This window comes from Salvelinus sp. IW2-2015, linkage group LG26 (genome assembly GCF_002910315.2).
Source record: "Salvelinus sp. IW2-2015 linkage group LG26, ASM291031v2, whole genome shotgun sequence".
Lineage (NCBI taxonomy): Eukaryota > Metazoa > Chordata > Actinopteri > Salmoniformes > Salmonidae > Salvelinus > Salvelinus sp. IW2-2015.
In genome coordinates this window covers 20,397,815-20,418,130 of record NC_036866.1, presented here as the reverse complement: position 1 = coordinate 20,418,130, position 20,316 = coordinate 20,397,815, and the positions used below count along the sequence as shown (strand labels likewise).

Genomic DNA, 20,316 nt, shown 5'->3' with positions numbered 1-20,316 from the left:
CCTCTCCTTACAATGTCTAACTTTTCTTGAAAAGTTTGTCTTGAGAATGGCGTTATAATTATATCCTCGACCAAATCGATACCTTGGTTAGACAACTCAAGTTTGCAAAGCCATTGTGGCTCCAAACACCAAATCGATCACTTGCAAATAATAGGCATTCCCAGCAGTACAGTTTGCAGTGCTTCTCGGAGCCTGTGAGCCATTGACAGCGCTCGTAGTTGAAACTTTGAAAGTGGCTTTCCCCCTGTGACATGCTTTGTGGCGTCGGGCGACCTCTCCTTACAATGTCTAATTTTCTTGAAAGTTCGTCTTGAGAATGGCGTTGTAATTATATCCTCGACCAAATCGATATCTTCCCTCCTTCCCCATTGTGGGTTGAAAAAACAGCTTAGTAGTACGTGAATTAATTCGTTTTATCAAATTCAGTTTCCTAGATCTGCATAGACCTGCCCATAGGACCTGCCTCTCAATATTGGTAATACAATCAAAAGACGTGCACGCACTACGCCTGCTAGCTGGCTCCTGTGTAACACTGGAGCCAGCTAGCAGGCGTACAATAGCCAACTCTAAAGCTGTTTGGTTGACACTAAATTTTCATTTCCATTCACTATAAGCTACAAGCGCCGCACTGTTGATTCTGAAGGCCTGAGGGCAGATTTTAGACCCCTGGCAACACATGATGGCTGAATATGATTGGATAAAAGATCTAACATAAAGACCAGCCCTCCAAATCTCAACCTGGGGCTGGAAGCAGTGCAACCAAGAGGAAAGCTATGAAATGAAGAGTATAACTCTTACTCTGGGGAATAATTTAATACATATTTTGTGGGGAAATATATTTAAAAAATATATATATATATTCTGATGATGTTTAGGCCAGCAGAGAAGCCTTGCAGGCCCTGACGGCCACCACTGCAATGATCCCAAACACACCGCCCGGGCAACGAAGGAGTGGCTTCGTAAGAAGCATTTCAAGGTCCTGGAGTGGCCTAGCCAGTCTCCAGATCTCAACCCCATAGAAAATCTTGGAGGAGTTGAAAGTCCATGTTGCCCAGCAACAGCCCCAAAACATCACTGCTCTAGAGATCTGCATGGAGGAATGGCCAAAATACCAGCAACAGTGTGTGAAAACCTTGTAAAGACTACAGAAAACGTTTGACCTCTGTCATTGCCAACAAAGGGTATATAACAAAGTATTGAGATAAACTTTGTTATTGACCAAATACTTATTTTCCACCATAATTTGCAAATAAATTCATTAAAAATCATCCTACAATGTGATTCTCTGGAAAAACAAAATCTAATTTTGTCTGTCATAGTTGAAGTGTACCTATGATGAAAATTACAGGCCTCTCTCATCTTTTTAAGTGGGAGAACTTGCACAATTGGTGGCTGACTAAATACTTTTTTGCCCCACTGTATAACGACAGGTTGTTGTTGCTGGACAAAATAGAGATGACACATCCTGATATGGATTGACTTTGTGAGTGTAAAGAGCCTTGGGAGTGGGTGATCTGTAGGCCATGTGACTTCCTCAACAGTAGGAGAGAGCACATCCTAGCTTCAGTCCATCTGCTGAAAATGAGAAAAATGTTCCATTCAGAGTATGGAGAGATGGAGTGCCATTATCTTACTTCTAAACCATTAACTGGATGAAAGTTGATTCTAATGCATTCTCATTGTAGAGGCACTGATATTTAGAGAGCTCAATGTGACTTTTACTTTTCTGTCTTGTTCTCACAGGCTCCGAAGGAAACTTTAGCCAAATCAGTATTGGCTGAGCTGCCGCAACAGGTCACACAGTACTTCAAACAGAGGAACCTGTCGCCTAGCAACACAGCATCTGAGTGAAATCCCAAGGCCTTGGTTCATCATCATGCATGTTGCAAATGTCTATTCACTGTTTACAAGAAAAATATAATGAAAAAGTGCATGAAAAGGTTTTTTAATATGTATTCATCTGATTTTTTAACATCTTATCTGAAAGCAAGACTTTGTAGAAGAGAAATACAGTAAAATACTACTTTGCAGTCCCCTGAAGGAAAAATTAGAAATGCGTATACTTTACCCTGAATGTAAATTTATACAATGTTCTGTTTTCAAAAGAAAATGTTTATGAAAAGTTTTTATGTACCTTTTATGCAGTGAATTGTAATTTGTTGTACTTGTACTGTACCTTGAAGGCGTTATTGATTTTATAATGTTCACCATGTATTTGTTACCACTCAGGTCAATAAACATACAGAAATGTCACTGTGCTGTGTGCTTGACTGAAACATAAGGTCGAGGCAACACAAGGAATTAATTCTGCTTGAAAATTTTAAAAAGCAAGCGGAAGTTTTAGAAAGTTAGTTTGAAACAATCAGTACAACCTTATCCTGGATATGCCTGGTTAAATCAACTTTTCACTTTATTCAATTGAGAAGATTTTCTTAAGATGTGTATGCAGTACCAACAAGGCTTCCTACAAAGAGCACCCTGAGAAACGTATTCCTACATTCTATTCTTATTGGTTAAAGAATGCACGTGAATGAGTACAAACAGAAATCACTTCCATTTTATTCAAACTGTATTTCATTCCATTTATCATTCAACTCTTCACACCAAATACACAGAGAAAACGCTTTACTTTCTTCTCCCCAAGCCTCAACCCTCCAATGATCAAACACACATTTCAATGGAGAGAAGTCCATTAAAATCCAGAATTATTTGCACTGATGCATCAAAAAGAAACAAAAAGAAAAGGAAAAATATTTCCACATACATTGCATCTGAGACTGCCCACAAAGCTCAGGCTTGCTTTCTTGATGTTTTCTAAGGTTTGGTATGAATGTGATGTTGGCAGTCATGTCCTTGATCCCAAGCTGTCAGTCACTGTTCCCTTGGCAATAGCACAGGTGCAGCCGCAGGGGGATGTCATCAGGTTAGGCTGCCAGGGATTTAAACTGTGTGAGATGTCATATTGGGAGGAAGGGGGGGGGGGGGGGTCAATTTGATTGCACAACATCAAAACCACAATGACATTGAAGTTCATTTAAGGGGTTTTAATTATTTAGTGATTATGAAGAAAGTAAATCACAACGATGCAGCTTTGGGCTGGAAAACACTTGATAGAAAAGCTGCAAAATGACAGAGCAACAGTAAGTCATATAGCTGTGAAAGCAATGGGAGTAGAAGTGTTGGCAGACTGTGTGAATGTGTGTCTATCTGCAGACTCTCTCTTTATAGGTCAGATGCTCCTGTCCACACTACCTTCGCTGTCGCTACTGGACTCAGAGTCACTGCTGCCGGAGTAGGCTCCCAGGCCCGGCAGGATGCCCACACACACGGCGGCCGATGGCAGGTGGAGGATGCCTGTCGTCTTTACTGTGGAGGTCTGCTCACCCGCATCTCCGCCCGCCTCCTGCTCTGAGAGCACAACACACTGTCAGTCACACTTACTGATATCAGTGAACACATAATGTTTGAGACATAAGTCTTTGTGTTATTACTGCATTAAGTTGTGACATTATGAGTAGCCGTGATATGAGACGCTTCCAGCCCACCTGTCTGGCCCCCATTCCATGCTGCAGACTCCTCAACCTTCTGTTTCTTGCTATTGTCTGAGGACTGTGAGGAGCTGCAGGAGAGAGAAAGGTAAGACAAGGCACAGAAACCTACAGATCAATTCACTGTTCTCCATACTGAAAGCCATAGCCTACTCTGCCACTCCCCATAATTGTGACCTCCTCTAACACAGGTATTCCCAAACTGGGGTACGCGCAATTCCGTCTGGGGTACACAATTATTATTATTWAWTTTTTTWAAATAAATGTATATTTTCTAACGGGGCTACACATTTGGGTGAGTTTTCCCCCCCCTCGCCTGAGCAGCCTCATTTCACTGCCAAAAATAAAATTAAACCATCGAGTGTTCAGCGAAATAAAAATGTCAAATACAGGTAGCCTAGTCAAATAATTAACGGTTACTCTCGTGGGAACTCCACGACCGGTCCGTATGTAGCCAAACGTAGCTGCTGCTCATTCCGTTTGTGGTGGTTAAAATGGTWAAAAAAAAAGTAAGGCCCGCGTCCATAGACACATACCAGCTCTACTGGGGCGGCAGGTAGCCTAGTGGTTAGAGTGTTGGACTTATAACCGAAAGGTTGCAAGATTGAATCCCCGAGCTGACAAGGTAAAAATCTGTCGTTCTGCCCCTGAACAAGGCAGTTAACCCACTGTTCCTAGGCCGTCATTGAAAATGTTGTTCTGCTTCCACGAGTACATCCAATGCTAGCATCAGTAATTCTACATTTGTTGTTAGCCCAGCTAGCATGGACACTGACAGTTATGACAGGGACTCATATCACGGCTACTCATAATGTCACAACTTAATGCAGGAGAGGCACAAATATGATGAGAAATACATTGATTTGGGGTTCACTTATATTGGGAGCAGTGCCTTTCCTCAGCCACGGTGTGTTATATGTGCAAAAGTACTATCTCACAACTCAATGAAACCTTCCCTCTTGCTCAGACATTTAGAAACAAAATATGCCAATTTGAAAAATAAGATGATTTTTGAGTAGTAAGACATGAATAAAAGCAACAGATACCATTAATAAGAAGGGGCTAGAAGAGTCTTATATGGTGAGCTACTGAGTGGCTAGGACAGGCAAGCCCCATACTATTGTGGAGGACTTAATTCTTCCTGCTGCCGCAGATATGGCTAGGACAATGCTGGGGGTAAAGGCCCAAAAAACTATACAGACAATGCCTTCATCAAACAACACCGTTTCACGATGCATCAGTGACATGGCAGGAGATGTTTTGAAACAAGTACGGCTTTGCATACAAGCCAGTGAATTCTATGTATTACAGCTGGATGAGTCAACAAACGTGACGGGCCTGGAACAGTTTCTGGTATATGTTCATTACATTTATGGGGGGTATATTAAGAAAGACATCCTCTTCTGCAAACCACTGGAAACCTGGACAATAGGAGAGGATATTTTTAAAGTACTGGACAGCTTTGTGACATCAAATGGACTTTTGTGGTCAAGATGTGTTGGTATCTGTACTGATGGCGCAAAAGCCATGACAGGGAGACATAGTGGAGTGGTAACGCGCGTGCAAGCAGTAGCTCCCGACGCCACTTGGGTACACTGCAGCATCCACCGAGAGGCTCTTGCTGCCAAAGGAATGCCTGACAGCTTGAAAGACGTTTAGAACACTACAATGAAAATGGTTAACTTTGTTAAAGCAAGGCCCCRGAACTCTCGTGTATTTTCTGCACTATGCAATGATATGGGCAGCGACCATGTAACACTTTTACAACATACAGAAGTGCGCTGGTTATCAGGGCCTTGATAGTATTGACACATTTTCTTCAATTGAGAGACAAGCTTAAAAGTTCTTTACTGACCATTATTTTCTGACCATGATGACGAGTTTCTCACATGACTGGCCTGTCTGGGTGATGTTTTTTCTCACCTGAATGATCTGAATCTAGAATTACAGGGACTCTCCGCAACTATATTCAATGTGCGGGACAAAATTGAGGCTATGATTAAGAAGTTGGGGCTCTTCTCTGTCTGCATTAACAAAGACAACACACAGGTCTTTCCATCATTGTATGATTTTTTTGTGTTCAAATGAACTCAAGCTTACGGACAATGTCAAATGTGATATAGCGAAGCACCCGAGTGAGTTGGGTGCGCAATTACTTTCCCGAAACAGATGACACAAACACCTGGATTCAGTATCCCTTTCATGCCCTGCCTCCAGTCCACTTACCGATATCTGAACAAGAGAGCCTCATCGAAATTGCAACAAGCGGTTCTGCAAAAAATGTAATTTAAATCAGATGCCACTGCCAGATTTCTGGATAGGGCTGCGCTTAGYGTATCCTGCCTTGGCAAATCGCGCTGTTAAGACACTGATACCGTTTGCAACCACATACCTACGTAATAGTGGATTCTCGGCCCTTACTAGCATGAAAACTAAATACAGGCATAGACTGTGTGTGGAAAATTATTGAAGACTGCGACTCCAATACAACTCAATACTGCAGAGTTATGTGCATCCTTTCAAGCACACCCTTCTCATTAACCTGGCCCCTGGCCTCACCTGCGTCGCTTGACTGCCCCGGCCAACAGATGGGCCTGMGACAGGTGACTGGTCTTGACCTCAGCTGGTCTAGGTCCCACTCTCCTCTCTGGCTCCTTCCGACTCTCACTGGATGCCAGCTTTTTCAGAGCACTGTGAGATCCTGGAGTTAAGGAGGAAGTGGAGAACACACAGACGTGCAGATCCTAGATGTGACAAACTGCTGATAGGAGTGATGGGGACACCAGTTGACTCACAATTAAGTCACATCTCACTTGACTCAAGCAGGATATTGCCCACTGGGCTGGCACTGACTGTCAGAATGGAATTTCCAATAGGTTTGGGTGAGTGAGTACAGGAAAACAAAATGGTACACAGAGCTCTAGCCACAGTCCAGGTGCGTCCTCATAAACCCAGCCTGTTCTTTCCACTTACTAGTCTATGGGCCTCAATCACTGCCCTAGAAAAGTGACACACTTTGGAGCTAAGAAAAACCTGTGACACTGGTGGGAAAACTATCTTAGGACAAATGACTATATTACGAAAGAGGGCTTGATGGAGGTTCTCAGCGGTAAGCGCTTCAACTGTCTCCCTTCAGCGTACAAGCCAGCCCTCTGTAGGATTTGGTTGCCACGACAACACATCCTCCTCCATCTGCAGACAAACCTGATTGTCAGTGGAAAGAGAGAGGTAACATGTATTTTCTTGCTTACATGATAGCATAATGTTCTGATCATGCCCCCTGCATCATGTTACATGACAGCCTGAACGAGACAAATGAAGGCTATCGAGTCATTGACATTATTAGCTATGGCTGAATTTAGAATGAATCACCACAGGACCACAGCTCAGAGCAGTGCTAAATATCTGTGACATGAGAGTGGCTTTGCATACATTAACATACATTCATATCAGTTAAGTGGACATGCAAAGCATACAGCACACTTTAGAATAGATGCATTAAAATCACTACAAATCAGGAGAAAAMACCATACTTTGCTTAACAAAATGACATGCTACCAGTGTCCTTCCTGAGGAACAAACCAACAAAAATCAAGTTGCAAAGCTACTTCAACAAGAAACAGTGTCAACTTAGTGACTAATCATCTCCTCGCTGTGAGAAGATCATGATCATATGCCAAATCAAGTTCTCACTAGTCACTACCTGTCTGTCACTGTCTATGCAGGCATCTTTAAACAATAATCTTACCCATACTGTATATTGTTTGATCTAATGGTTTCTCATCATGTAGAATGTGGTTCTCTGTGTTTCAGTGTTTGAGGTGTGCTGTAAGTCATGTTTGAGAACATGAGCACTAACAAGGTGGAAGAACACCCATTCTGACCTGAAGCCTGTAGACTGACACACTCCTCCTGACTATCAACTTAACTAAGGTGAAAGTGGGAGTAGAGGGGTAGGACAAGCCTAAATCTACTGCTAGAGAGCAAAAAGCTCAACACCAAAAACCTGTGGCTGAGATAAAGAAATACATGGAGAGAGTATAAGAGTAGCTGGATCACACATACAGTACATTCGGACAGTATTCAGACCCCCTTGACTTTTTCCACATTTTGTTAAGTTACAGCCTTATTCTAAAATTGATTAAATAAAAAATGTTGCTCATCAATCTACACACAATACCCCATAATTACAAAGCAAAAACAAGTTTTCAAATGTAGTTTACAACAAAAACAACAGAAATACCTTGACATAAGTATGTGATCTGTGAGCTGCTCAAATAGCTGATGCTTAAAGTTAGTGAGGGAGATATGAGTCTCCAGCTTCAGAGATTTTTACAGTTCGTTCCAGTCATTGGCAGCAAGGAACTGGAAGGAGAGGCGGCCAAAGGAGGAATTGGCTTTGGGGGTGACCAGTGAGATATACCTGCTGGAGCGTGTGCTACGGGTGGGTGGTGCTATGGTGACCAATGAGCTGAGATAAGGCCTTTACCTATCAGAGACTTGTAGATGACCTGGAGCCAGTGGGTTTGGCGACGAGTATGAAGCGATGGCCAGCCAACGAGAGCGTACAGGTCGCAGTGGTGGGTAATATATGGGGCTTTGGTGACAAAACGGATGGCACTGTGACAAACTGCATCCAATTCTTAAATTGAAGAAGTTTGGAAACACCAAGATTTTTCCTACAATTGGCCGCCTGTCCAAATTGAGCAATCGGTGGAGAAGGGCCTTGGTCAGGGAGGTGACCAAGAACCCGATGGTCAATCTTCCAGAAGGACAACCATCTCTGCAGCACTCCACTAATCAGGCCTTTATGGTAGTGGCCAGACGGAAGCCTCTCCTCAGTAAAAGGCACCACAACCCGCTTGTAGTTCGCCAAAAGGCACCTAAAGACTTTCAGACCATGAGAAACAAGATTCTTTGGTCTGATGAAACCAAGACTGAACTCTTTGGCCTGAATGCCAAGTGTCAGGTCTGGAGGAAACCAGGCACCATCCCTACGGTGAAGCGTGGTGGTGGCAGCATCATGCTGTGGAGATGTTTTTCAGCAGCAGGGACTGGGAGACTAGTCAAATCAAGTCAGGATAGAATCAGGAAAGTTAAACGAAGCAAAGTACAGAGAGATCCTTGATGAAGTCCTAAGTGCTCTGGAGCAGGTTCTCAGACTGGGATGAAGGTTCACCTTCCAACAGGACAACGACCCAAAGCACTCAGCCAAGAAAATGCAGGAGTGGCTTTGGGACAAGTCTCTGAATGTCCTTGAGTGGCCCAGCCAGAGCCCGGACTTGAACCGGAGTGAACATCTCTGGAAAGACCTGAAAATAGTTGTGCTTCCTGACAGAGCTTGAGAAGATCTGCAGAGAAGAATGTGAGAAACTCCCCAAATACAGGTGCCAAGCTTGTAGCGTCATACCAAACACGACTCGAGGCTGTAATCACAGCAAAAGGTGCTTCAACAAAGTAAAGTGTCTGAATACTTACGGAAATGTGATATTTCAGTTGTTTTTCTTTTATAAATTTGCTGACATTTCTAAAAAACATTTTTTTCTTCGTCATTATGGGGTATTGTGTGTAGATTGAGGAGAAAAAAAACGATCAAATTTAGAATAAGGCTTTAACATAACAAAATGTGGAAAAAGTCAAGGGGTCTGAATACTTTCTGAATGCATTGTAGATCCATTATTTGTGTGACTCAGGGTCAATCTGACGCTGCAAGGCCAATGCAGACATTTACGGTGATATGGCCTCTGCAGAAGTCAGGGCATTCATACTTCTTGCGCTTCATGGGCCAGCGCAGAGCTGTTGTGAAAGAAGTTGTCAAGGAAGTGAGTTTGAGTTCATACATGACCTCCCGCACTCACCTACAGTCAACCAATCATGTCAATGCAGAGCTATACGGTGCCCTCCGCATTGTTACAAATGCAATACGGAGCTTGATTTGGACCCTGCATGCCTCCAGAGGGTACGCAATTGCATCACACCCTCCATACAAAGCCTCCGACTACATTTTCGGATCAAGAATGAATTGACTTTTAATGTTGCCATATTGACAGAAATGTTCTACCAATAAATGACATGAAAATGGATACACTGTTTTTGCTCTGTGTGTGTGTGATAAAGAATTACAGTGATGGAGTGAGTATACAGCTGAAACTGAAAGGATATTCTGTACTCTTTTAGCTCATGCTGCTCCTCATCTCTGCGTTGTTTCTCCACCAGGCTCTGTTGCCTGGAGACCTCATCCAAGAAGTGAGACTCGTCCTCATCCAGGCCTTTGACCATGTTCTCTGTTGGTGAAAAGACATTTCTATGGAAAAAATATCTAAGCACTATAGTACCAATACAACAATACTCTCTGATCATTTCAACTTAAGTCAAGTGGAGTTGGGGAAGGGTTATGCCATATGAAAATACAAAACAAAGCTCTTTCTAGTTTCCTGAAATGGCCTTACTAAAGAGCATATAACTTTACAACACACATTCGGCCACAAGGGTAACTACTAATAGTAGGCTGGTCACCAGGGAAACTGAAAAGCAGGGAAGCTGCTATGCCAGGAAGCAGGCTTGAGTCATTTCCAAGACTAGATAATATTCTCCTCTTCTGATGTATTACATAGTTCCATCTGTTCACATAAACAGGTTCATAATATAAAAATGTGCACATATACACACAACCAGAGCATGAAATACTTTGTCCTCAACCCCGTGTTCAAAATTCCTCAAATGTTAATTTAGAAGCGGCGCCCCACTACTGCTAAATAGTTTCCACCACTCCAATAAATGTTTATTATATATACAGTACCAGTCAAAAGTTGACACACCTACTCATTCAAGGGTTTTTCTTTAGCAGCAGACTGGGGTGACTGGAGTCTTTGACAATTTTATGGGCTTTCCTCTGACACTGCCTGGTACAGAGGTCCTGGGTGGCAGGAATCTTGGCCCCAGTGATGTACTGGGCCATTCGCACTACCCTCTGTAGTGCCTTGCGGTCAGAGGCCGAGCAGTTGCCATACCAGGCAGCGATGCAACCAGTCAGGATGCCCTCGATGGTGCAGCTGTAGAACGTTTTGAGGATCTGAGGACCCATGCCAAATATTTTCAGTCTCCTGATTTTGATTTAGATTTTGTCGTGCCCTCTTCACGACTGTCTCGGTGTGCTTGGAGCATGTTAGTTTGTTGGTGATGTGGACACCAAGGAACTTGAAGCTCTTAACCTGCTCCACTGCAGCCCCATCGATGAGAATGGGGGTGTGCTTGGTCCTCTTTTTCCTGTAGTCCACAATCATCTCCTTTGTCTTGATCACGTTGAGGGAGATGTTGTTGTCCTGGGACCACACGACCAGGTCTCTGACCTCCTCCCTATAGGCTGTCTTGTCATTGATCAGGCCAACCACTGTGTGTCATCTGCAAATTTACCTGGCCGTGCAGTCATGAGTGAACAGGGAGTACAGGAGGGGACTGAGCATGGGCCCCATGAGGATCAGCATGGTGGATGTGTTGTTACCTACCCTTACCACCTGGGGGCAGCTCATCAGAGAGTCCAGGATCCAGTTGCAGAGGGAGGTGTTTAGTCCCAGGGTCCTTAGCTTAGTGATGAGCTTTGAGGGCACTATGGTGTTGAACGCTGAGGTGTAGTCAATGGACAGCATTCTCACATAGATGTTCCTTTTGTCCAGGTGAGAAAGGGCAGTGTGGAGTGCAATAGAGATTGCATCATCTGTGGATCTGTTAGGGCGGTATGCAAATTGGAGAAGGTCTAGGGTTTCTGGGATGATGGTGTCAAAGCACTTCATGGCTACAGACGTGAGTGCTACGGCTCGGTAGTCATTTAGGCAGGTTACCTAAAGGGACTATGCTGGTCTGCTTGAAACATGTTGGTATTACAGACTCAGTCAGGGATAGGTTGAAAATGTCAGTGAAGACACTTGCCAGTTGGTCAGCGCATGCTCGGAGTATACGTCCTGGTAATCCGTCTGGCCCTGCGGCCTTGTGAATGTTGACCTGTTTAAAGGTCTTACTCACATCGGCTACGGAGAGCGTGATCACACAGTCATCCGGAACAGCTGATGCTCTCATGCATGTTTCAGTGTTACTTGCCTCGAAGCGAGCACAGAAGTAATTTAGCTTGTCTGGTAGGCTTGTGTCACTGGGCAGCTCGTGGCTGTGCTTCCCTTTGTAGTCTGTAATAGTTTGCAAGCCCTGCCACATCCGATGAGCTTCGGAGCTGGTGTAGTACGATTCAATCTTAGTCCTGTTTGATGATTCGTTGGAAGGCATAGCGGGATTTCTTATAAGCTTCCGAGTCCTGCTCCTTGAAAGTGGCAGCTCTACCCTTTAGCTCTGTGCGGATGCTGCCTGTAATCCATGGCTTCTGGTTGGGGTATGTACTGTTGGATTCTGGATTAAACTTGGAACATTGTTATACTCAGAAGTATAGGAACATTAGTTACAAAAGAGACATGAGGGGTGCCATAATGAAGCTTGAGAGGGGCTGAGTGCAGGGAACACGATCGCATGTGGCAGTACTGGTAAGGGGAGAGACCGTTGAAGGCTCATATCACTTAGCTCCCTGCCTAGGAATAATGATGCAATGTTTAGCGATAAGGAGGAGACTCCACCCAAAGTGGGGTATGAATACTACCGCGGGGGAAGCCATGTCTGTGTCTGAATTACAGCTGTATCGACCCTTTGGGAAGACTTAAACTTCTCTAGTGTCCMTGAGTTATTTACTCTGAAAATTAGAACCTAACAGTACGTACGGTCACTGTGAGGACAACGTCATCGAGGCACTTATTGATGAAGCCAGTGACTGATGCGGTGTACTCCTCAATGCCATCGGAAGAATCCCGGAACATAATCCAGTCTGTGCTAGCAAAACAGTCCTGTGGCTTAGCATCTGCTTCATCTGACCACTTTCTTATTGACCGAGTCACTGGTGCGTCCTGCTTGAAATTTTGCTTGTAAGCAGGAATCAGGAGGATAGAATTATGGTCAGATTTGCAAAATGGAGGGTGAGGGAGAGCTTTGTATGCGTCTCTGTGTGTGTAAAGGTGTAAAGGAGTAAAGGTGGCCTAGAGTTTTTCCCCCCACTGGTTGCACATTTAACATGCTGGTAGAAATGAGCTAAAACTTAATTAACTTTCCCTGCATTAAAGTCCCCGGCCACTAGGAGTGCCACCTCTGGATGAGCGTTTTCCTGTTTGCTTATGGCTGTATACAGCTCATTGAGTGCGGTCTTAGTGCCAGCATCGGTTTGTGGTGGTTAATAGACAGCTACGAAGAATATAGATGAAAACTCTCTTGGTAAATAGTGTGGTCTACAGCTTATCATGAGATACTCTACCTCAGGCGAGCAAAACTTTGAGAATTCCTTAGATTTCGTGCACCAGCTGTTGTTTACAAATATACATAGATCTTCACCCCTTGTCTTACCAGAGGCCGCTGTTCTATCCTGCCAAAAAAGTATAAAACCCGCCAGCTGCATGTTATTCATGTCGTCGTTCAGCCGCGGAGATATTACAGTTTGTAGTGTCCCGTTGGTAGGATATACTTGATCGTAGTTTGTCTATTTTATTTCCATTGATTGTACGTTGGCTAATAGGACCGATGGTAGAGGCAGATTACACGCTCAACGTCGGATCCTTACAAGGCACCCAGACCTTCGTCCCCGATATCGCCGTCTCTTTCTTCTGCGAATGACGGGGATGAGGGCATTATTGGGCGACTGAAGTAAATCCTTCCCGTTCGACTCGTWAAAAAAAAGTAATCCTCCAGTATGGGGTGAAGAATTGCTGTCCTGATATCTAAAAGCTATTTTCAGTTATAAGACACGGTGGCAGAAACATTATGTACAAAATAAGTTACAAATGTGACGTTTTCATCTTTTGAGCTTCTAGTCATGAAATCTATGCAGCCTACTCAATCACTTTTTATAGCTACRGTTTACAGGCCTCCTGGGCCATATACAGCATTCCTCACTGAGTTCCCTGAATTCCTATTGGACCTTGTAGTCATAGCAGAAAATATTCTAATTTTTGGTGATTTTAATATTCACATGGAAAAGTCCACATGGACAAGTCCACATCATCGACTCAGTGGGTTTTGTCCAACATGTCTCTGGACCTACTCACTGTTACAATCATACTCTGGACCTAGTTTTGTCCCATGGAATAAATGTTGTGGATCTTAATGTTTTTCCTCATAATCCTGGACTATCGGACCACCATTTTATTACGTTTGCAATCGCAACAAATAATCTGCTCAGACCCCAACCAAGGAGCATCAAAAGTCGTGCTATAAATTCTCAGACAACCCAAAGATTCCTAGATGCCCTTCCAGACTCCCTCTGCCAACCCAAGGACGACAGAGGACAAAAATCAGTTAACCACCTAACTGAGGAACTCAATTTAACCTTGCGCAATACCCTAGATGCAGTTGCACCCCTAAAAACTAAAAACATTTGTCATAAGAAACTAGCTCCCTGGTATACAGAAAATACCCGAGCTCTGAAGCAAGCTTCCAGAAAGTTGGAACGGAAATGGCGCCACACCAAACTAAGTCTTCTGACTAGCTTGGAAAGACAGTACCGTGCAGTATCGAAGAGCCCTCACTGCTGCTCGATCATCCTATTTTTCGAACTTAATTGAGGAAAATAAGAACAATGACATTTATTTTTGATACTGTCGCAAAGCTAACTAAAAAGCAGCATTCCCCAAGAGAGGATGGCTTTCACTTCAGCAGTAATAAATTCATGAACTTCTTTGAGGAAAAGATCATGATCATTAGAAAGCAAATTACAGACTCTTCTTTAAATCTGCGTATTCCTCCAAAGCTCAGTTGTTCTGTGTCTGCACAACTCTGCCAGGACCTAGGATCAAGGGAGACACTCAAGTGTTTTAGTACTATATCTCTTGACACAATGATGAAAATAATCATGGCCTCTAAACCTTCAAGCTGCATACTGGACCATATTCCAACTAAACTACTGAAAGAGCTGCTTCCTGTGCTTGGCCCTCCTATGTTGAACATACTAAATGTCTCTCTATCCACCGGATGTGTACAAACTCACTAAAAGTGGCAGTAATAAAACCTCTTTTGAAAAAGCCAAACTTGACCCAGAAAATATAAAAACTATATCAGCCTATATCGAATCTTCCATTCCTCTCAAATTTTAGAAAAAGCTGTTGCACGCAACTCTGCCTTCCTGAAGACAAACAATGTATACGAAATGCTTCAGTCTGGTTTTAGACCCAATCATAGCACTGAGACTGCACTTGTGAAGGTGGTAAATTACCTTTTAAATGGCATCAGGCCGAGGCTCTGCATCTGTCCTCGTCCTAGACCTTAGTGCTGCTTTTGATACCATCAATCACACATTCTTTTGGAGAGATTGGAAACCCAAATTCTGCCTGGTTTAGATCTTACCTGTGGGAAAGATATCAGTTTGTCTCTGTGAATAGTTTGTCCTCTGACAAATCAACTGTAAATTTCGGTGTTCCTCAAGGTTCCGTTTTAGGACCACTATTGTTTTCACAATATATTTTACCTCTTGGGGATGTCATTCGAAAACATAATGTTAACTTTCACTGCTATGCGGATGACACACAGCTGTACATTTCAATGAAACATGGTGAAGCCCCAAAATTGCCCTCGCTAGAAGCCTGTGTTTCAGACATAAGGAAGTGGATGGCTGCAAACTTTCTACTTTTAAACTCGGACAAAACAGAGATGCTTGTTCTAGGTCCCAAGAAACAAAGAGATCTTCTGCTGAATCTTACAATTAATCTTGATGGTTGTAKAGTCGTCTCAAATAAAACTGTGAAGGACCTCGGCGTCACTCTGGACCTTGATCTCTCTTTTTACGAACATATCAAGACTGTTTCAAGGATAGCCTTTTTCCATCTACGTAACATTGCAAAAATCAGAAACTTTCTGTCCAAACATTATGCTGAAAAATGTATCCATGCTTTTGTTACTTCTAGGTTAGACTACTGCAATGCTCTACTTTCCAGTCACCCGGATAAAGCACTAAATAAACGTCAGTTAGTGCTAAATACGGCTGCTAGAATCCTGACTAGAACCAACATTTTTTATCATATTACTCCAGTGCTAGCCTACCTACACTGGCTTCCTGTTAAGGCAAGGGCTGATTTCAAGGTTTTACTGCTAACCTACAAAGCATTACATGGGCTTGCTCCTACCTATCTTTACGATTTGGTCCTGCCGTACATACCTACACGTACGCTACGGTCACAAGACACAGGCCTCCTAATTGTCCCTAGAATTTCTAAGCAAACAGCTGGAGGCAAGGCTTTCTCCTATAGAGCTCCATTTTTATGGAATGGTCTGCCTACCCATGTGAGAGACGCAGACTCGGTCTCAACCTTTAAGTCTTTACTGAAGACTCATCTCTTCAGTAGGTCATATGATTGAGTGTAGTCTAGCCTAGGAGTGTGAAGGTGAACGGAAAGGCTCTGGAGCAACGAACCGCCCTTGCCTCAGGACTACCTGGCATGATGACTCCTTGCTGTCCCAAGTCCACCTGGCCGTGCTGCTGCTCCAGTTTCAACTGTTCTGCCTGCGGCTATGGAACCCTCACCTGTTCACCAGACGTGCTACTTGTACCAGACATGCTGTTTTCAACTCTCTAGAGACAGCAGGAGCGGTAGAGATTAGAGGTCGACCGATTATGATTTTTCAACACCGATGGCGATTATTGGAGGACCCAAAAAAGCCGATACCGATTAATCTGTCGATTAACAAAAAAATCTTTTTTTAATAATGACAATTACAACAATACTGAARGAACACTTATTTTAACTTAATATAATACATCAATGAAATAAATTTAGCCTCAAATAAAATGAAACATGTTCAATTTGGTTTAAATAATGCAAAAACAAAGTGTTGGAGAAGAAAGTAAAAGTGCAATATGTGCCATGTAAGAAAGCTAACGTTTAAGTTCCTTGCTCAGAACATGAGAACATATGAAAGCTGGTGGTTCCTTTTAACATGAGTCTTCAATATTCCCAGGTAAGAAGTTTTAGGTTGTAGTTATTATAGGAATTATAGGACTATTTCTCTCTATACGATCTGTATTTCATATACCTTTGACTATTGGATGTTCTTATAGGCACTTTAGTATTGCCAGTGTAACAGCTGTCTCTTATACACATCTAGATGTGTATAAGAGACAGGTGTAACAGTATAGCTTCCATCCCTCTCCTCGCCGCTATCTAGGCTCGAATTTTATCTAACGGGTGGCATCCATAAGTCTAAATATTCCTGTTACATTGCACAACCTTCAATGTTATGTCATAATTACGTAAAATTCTGGCAAATTATTTCGCAATGAGCCAGGCGGCCCAAACTGTTGCATATACTCTGACTGCGTGCAATGAACGCAAGAGAAGTGACACAATTTCACCTGGTTAATATTGCCTGCTAACCTGGATTTCTTTTAGCTAAATATTCAGGTTTAAAAATATATACTTCTGTGTATTGATTTTAAGAAAGGCATTGATGTTTATGGTTAGGTACACGTTGGAGCAACGACAGTCCTTTTTCGCGAATGCGCACTGCATCGATTATATGCAACGCAGGACACGCTAGATAAACTAGTAATATCATCAACCATGTGTAGTTATAACTAGTGATTATGATTGATTGATTGTTTTTTTTATAAGATAAGTTTAATGCTAGCTAGCAACTTACCTTGGCTTCTTACTGCATTCGCGTAACAGGCAGGCTCCTCGTGAGGCAGGTGGTTAGAGCGTTGGACTAGTTAACCGTAAGGTTGCAAGATTGAATCCCTGAGCTGACAAGGTAAAAATCTGTTGTTCTGCCCATGAACAAGGCAGTTAACCCAGCGTTCCTAGGCCGTCATTGAAAATAAGAATGTGTTCTTAACTGACTTGCCTAGTTAAATAAAGGTGTAATTATTATTATTATTATTATTATTATTTTTTTTTTTTTAAATCTGCGTCCAAAATTACCAATTCCCGATTGTTATGAAAACTTGAAATCGGCCCTTCCGATTAATCGGTCGACCTCTAGTAGAGATACTCTCAATGATCGGCTATGAAAAGCCAACTGACATTTACTCCTGAGATTCTGACATGTTGCACCCTCGACAACTACTGTGATTATTATTATTTGACCATGCTGGTCATTTATGAACATTTGAACATCTTGGCCATGTTCTGTTATAATCTGCACCCGGCACAGCCAGAAGAGGACTGGCCACCCCTCATAGCCTGGTTCCTCTCTAGGTTTCTTCCTAGGTTTTGGCCTTTCTAGGGAGTTTTTCCTAGCCACCGTGCTTCTACACCTGCATTGCTTGCTGTTTGGGGTTTTAGGCTGGGTTTCTGTACAGCACTTTGAGATATCAGCTGATGTAAGAAGGGCTATATAAATAKATTTGATTTGAAATAAATGCGAAAAAACACAATAGCACAATTGGTTAGGGGATTGTAAAAAGGGCAGCCATCTCCTTCAGCGCCATTAAGACATCAAAACTATGAAATAACACATACGGAATCATGTAGTAACCAAAAAAAGTGTTAAACAAATCAAAATTCAGTTTATATTTGAGATTCTTCAAAGTAGCCACCCTTGCCCTTATGACAGCTGTGCACACTCTTGGCATTCACTCAACCCCGCCATTCCATAGATGCGAGAAAAATGCAAGTTTAATCTGAGACAGCCAATGTGACATCCCAGAATGTGATAGGAAGGAAAGTGGAGAAGGACAAAGAAACGAGAGAGGAACCCTTACTGAATTTAAACTGCTCATCATACTCCTCCTGCTTCTTGTCCTTCTGCTCCTGTAGCCGCTCAAAGAGTGAACGCCCATTATACTCTTCCTCAGGAGCCTCTGTATCAGGGAGACATCACAAACATACAGAAACCAGAGGCATGCAGATGTTTAGAAGAGACAAGTGTACAGGCATGATGTAAGATATTGCTTGTGTCTGTGTGCATTTTTTGAGGAAGAGAGGAGTTAGTGGCAGATTGCTTACCCTCTGGGTCCTCTGGCTTCCTAACTTTTTCCCATTCCTCCTGTATTTGCTTCCTCTTCTCCTCGATCACAGTCTCTGACACAAATTTCCGACTGAGGTCTACGCCCCCGGCCGCTGGCACTGCCATCTCCCTCCTTGAAAAGTAAAGGTGCATGCACAAATCTGAGCATTAACAGCAGCAAGTAGCATCCACAATAGACTAACCGAAAAACATGTTACGAATCTATACTAAGAAAGAGTTTTTATCATTGATCAAAGTTTTTTTATCCATCAAAATAGAGGTATACAGTGGAGATTGAGAACTTACTTTGTCTCAACTCACTCAAGTAGACAACAGACACCAAGTCAAGAAATCATCTGTTGAATTGAAAATAACTCAGAGTAATGTGTTGAAAAATGCAAAGCATATGAATGCAAAGGAAAAGGGAGAAATGTAGGAAGTCAGATTAACAATTAGAGTATAAGAGTAAAAAAAAAATGCTACACACAACACTCTACATGGTTGGTTAGAGTATAAACCTTGTAAGAAATTAAGTAAAAACATTGCKGCCTGTTGACAATGGATGAGGCTATGCCTCCCTCTAGTGGTCGATTCAATAAATGTGTTTGTAGCAAGTGTAGTTAAATAGCGGTCTACTATCAAATTATATTTTAACTAGCTTCTACCAATCATACAACATCAAACAAATTACTGAAGTATGGGTTGTTTTTATTATGGTTGATACTCATTCTATTTTTGTAACTTGCGTTTCCAAATAAGTATCTCGGTATAACATTACCTACTAAAACAGTCGTTCCCGGGGGTACTTGGCCTATCCATAGGGGTGGTACTGGAGAATACTTATGTCATGAGACCATAGGTTTACTGGTAAAATACACGGGGGGGTGTACTTCAGGGGTACTCCGGGCAGATCAAAATTCTGTGGGTGGTTGAGTAACCGTTAGGCCTAAATTGATACCTAATGGCTAGGTTTTCTATATCCTAACTGGTCACTCAATAGTTATTACTGGCTCAAATCAAGATAATGGATTAGCTAACCAATTGGAAACGAAACACGAAGACATTACACGTTAATGTTAGCTAACGCAGCAATCTAACGTTAACTAAAATATGGACACATTGACAGACGTTTAACAAAAAAACAGCAAGAAAAAAACATTGTGTAGCTACAGAGAGCTTTATAGTAGCCAACACCAAACATACTAGCTACAGTTTAAAAACGCTGCGCCAACACCGTTAGCTAAACTAGCCAGCACGAAACACGGTGATAAATCGTGGCAATACCGCTTCTATCATGTCCAAACAAAAACTTATGAGGTTCGAAAATGATTMAAATAGTTCAACTTAACCAATGATGTTACAATGTGTCATTTCTTTTTAACGTAATAGTTAGTACAAAAACAACACCATAGCTAGCTGGCTATGTTAATTTTACCTAATCCACGGAGCCTCGTCGTGTCACAGTAAATATGCTCCGCGCATACTATAAATTTGTGAAGGACCAAGGGCGATAGTTTAAACCGATCTTCGATGGGCTGAATAATTGTAGCAATCTATGATAATACATACTTATATAGTGTCCAAAATATTGTAACTCCAACGAACCATTATTTTAACTGCAGTATGCATTTTCAGAGTAAAATAACTACCGGTATGCTGATTATACAACTGAAAGCTGTGGTTGAATGCACGCACATACTTTATTTTCATTTAGGCTACCTGTAAAACTATCTCGTTTCCACATACATAT

General features: G+C 42.4%; 2 protein-coding genes across 2 annotated transcripts in view; one reads left to right on the top strand and one right to left on the bottom strand.

The window, feature by feature from the left end:
- Positions 1 to 2,253, top strand: part of LOC111952531 (copine-2) — a 40,436-nt gene extending 38,183 nt beyond the window's left edge. Inside the window, exon 16 of the mRNA XM_023971316.1 lies at positions 1,744 to 2,253. Coding sequence (XP_023827084.1) covers positions 1,744 to 1,851 — 108 coding nt within the window. The 3' untranslated portion in view covers positions 1,852 to 2,253. The remainder of the gene's footprint in view (positions 1 to 1,743) is intronic.
- Positions 2,254 to 2,531: 278 nt separating this feature from the next.
- Positions 2,532 to 20,218, bottom strand: LOC111952532 (PSME3-interacting protein). The gene is made up of 9 exons (XM_023971318.2): positions 20,002 to 20,218; positions 18,873 to 18,922; positions 18,566 to 18,699; positions 18,322 to 18,420; positions 9,711 to 9,832; positions 6,108 to 6,241; positions 3,546 to 3,619; positions 3,253 to 3,408; positions 2,532 to 2,945 (listed from the first exon to the last, which is right to left on the bottom strand). The coding sequence occupies exons 3-9, from the start codon at positions 18,690 to 18,692 to the stop codon at positions 2,941 to 2,943; spliced, it is 717 nt and encodes a 238-aa protein (XP_023827086.1). The 5' UTR covers positions 18,693 to 18,699; positions 18,873 to 18,922; positions 20,002 to 20,218; the 3' UTR covers positions 2,532 to 2,940.
- Positions 20,219 to 20,316: the final 98 nt, after the last annotated feature.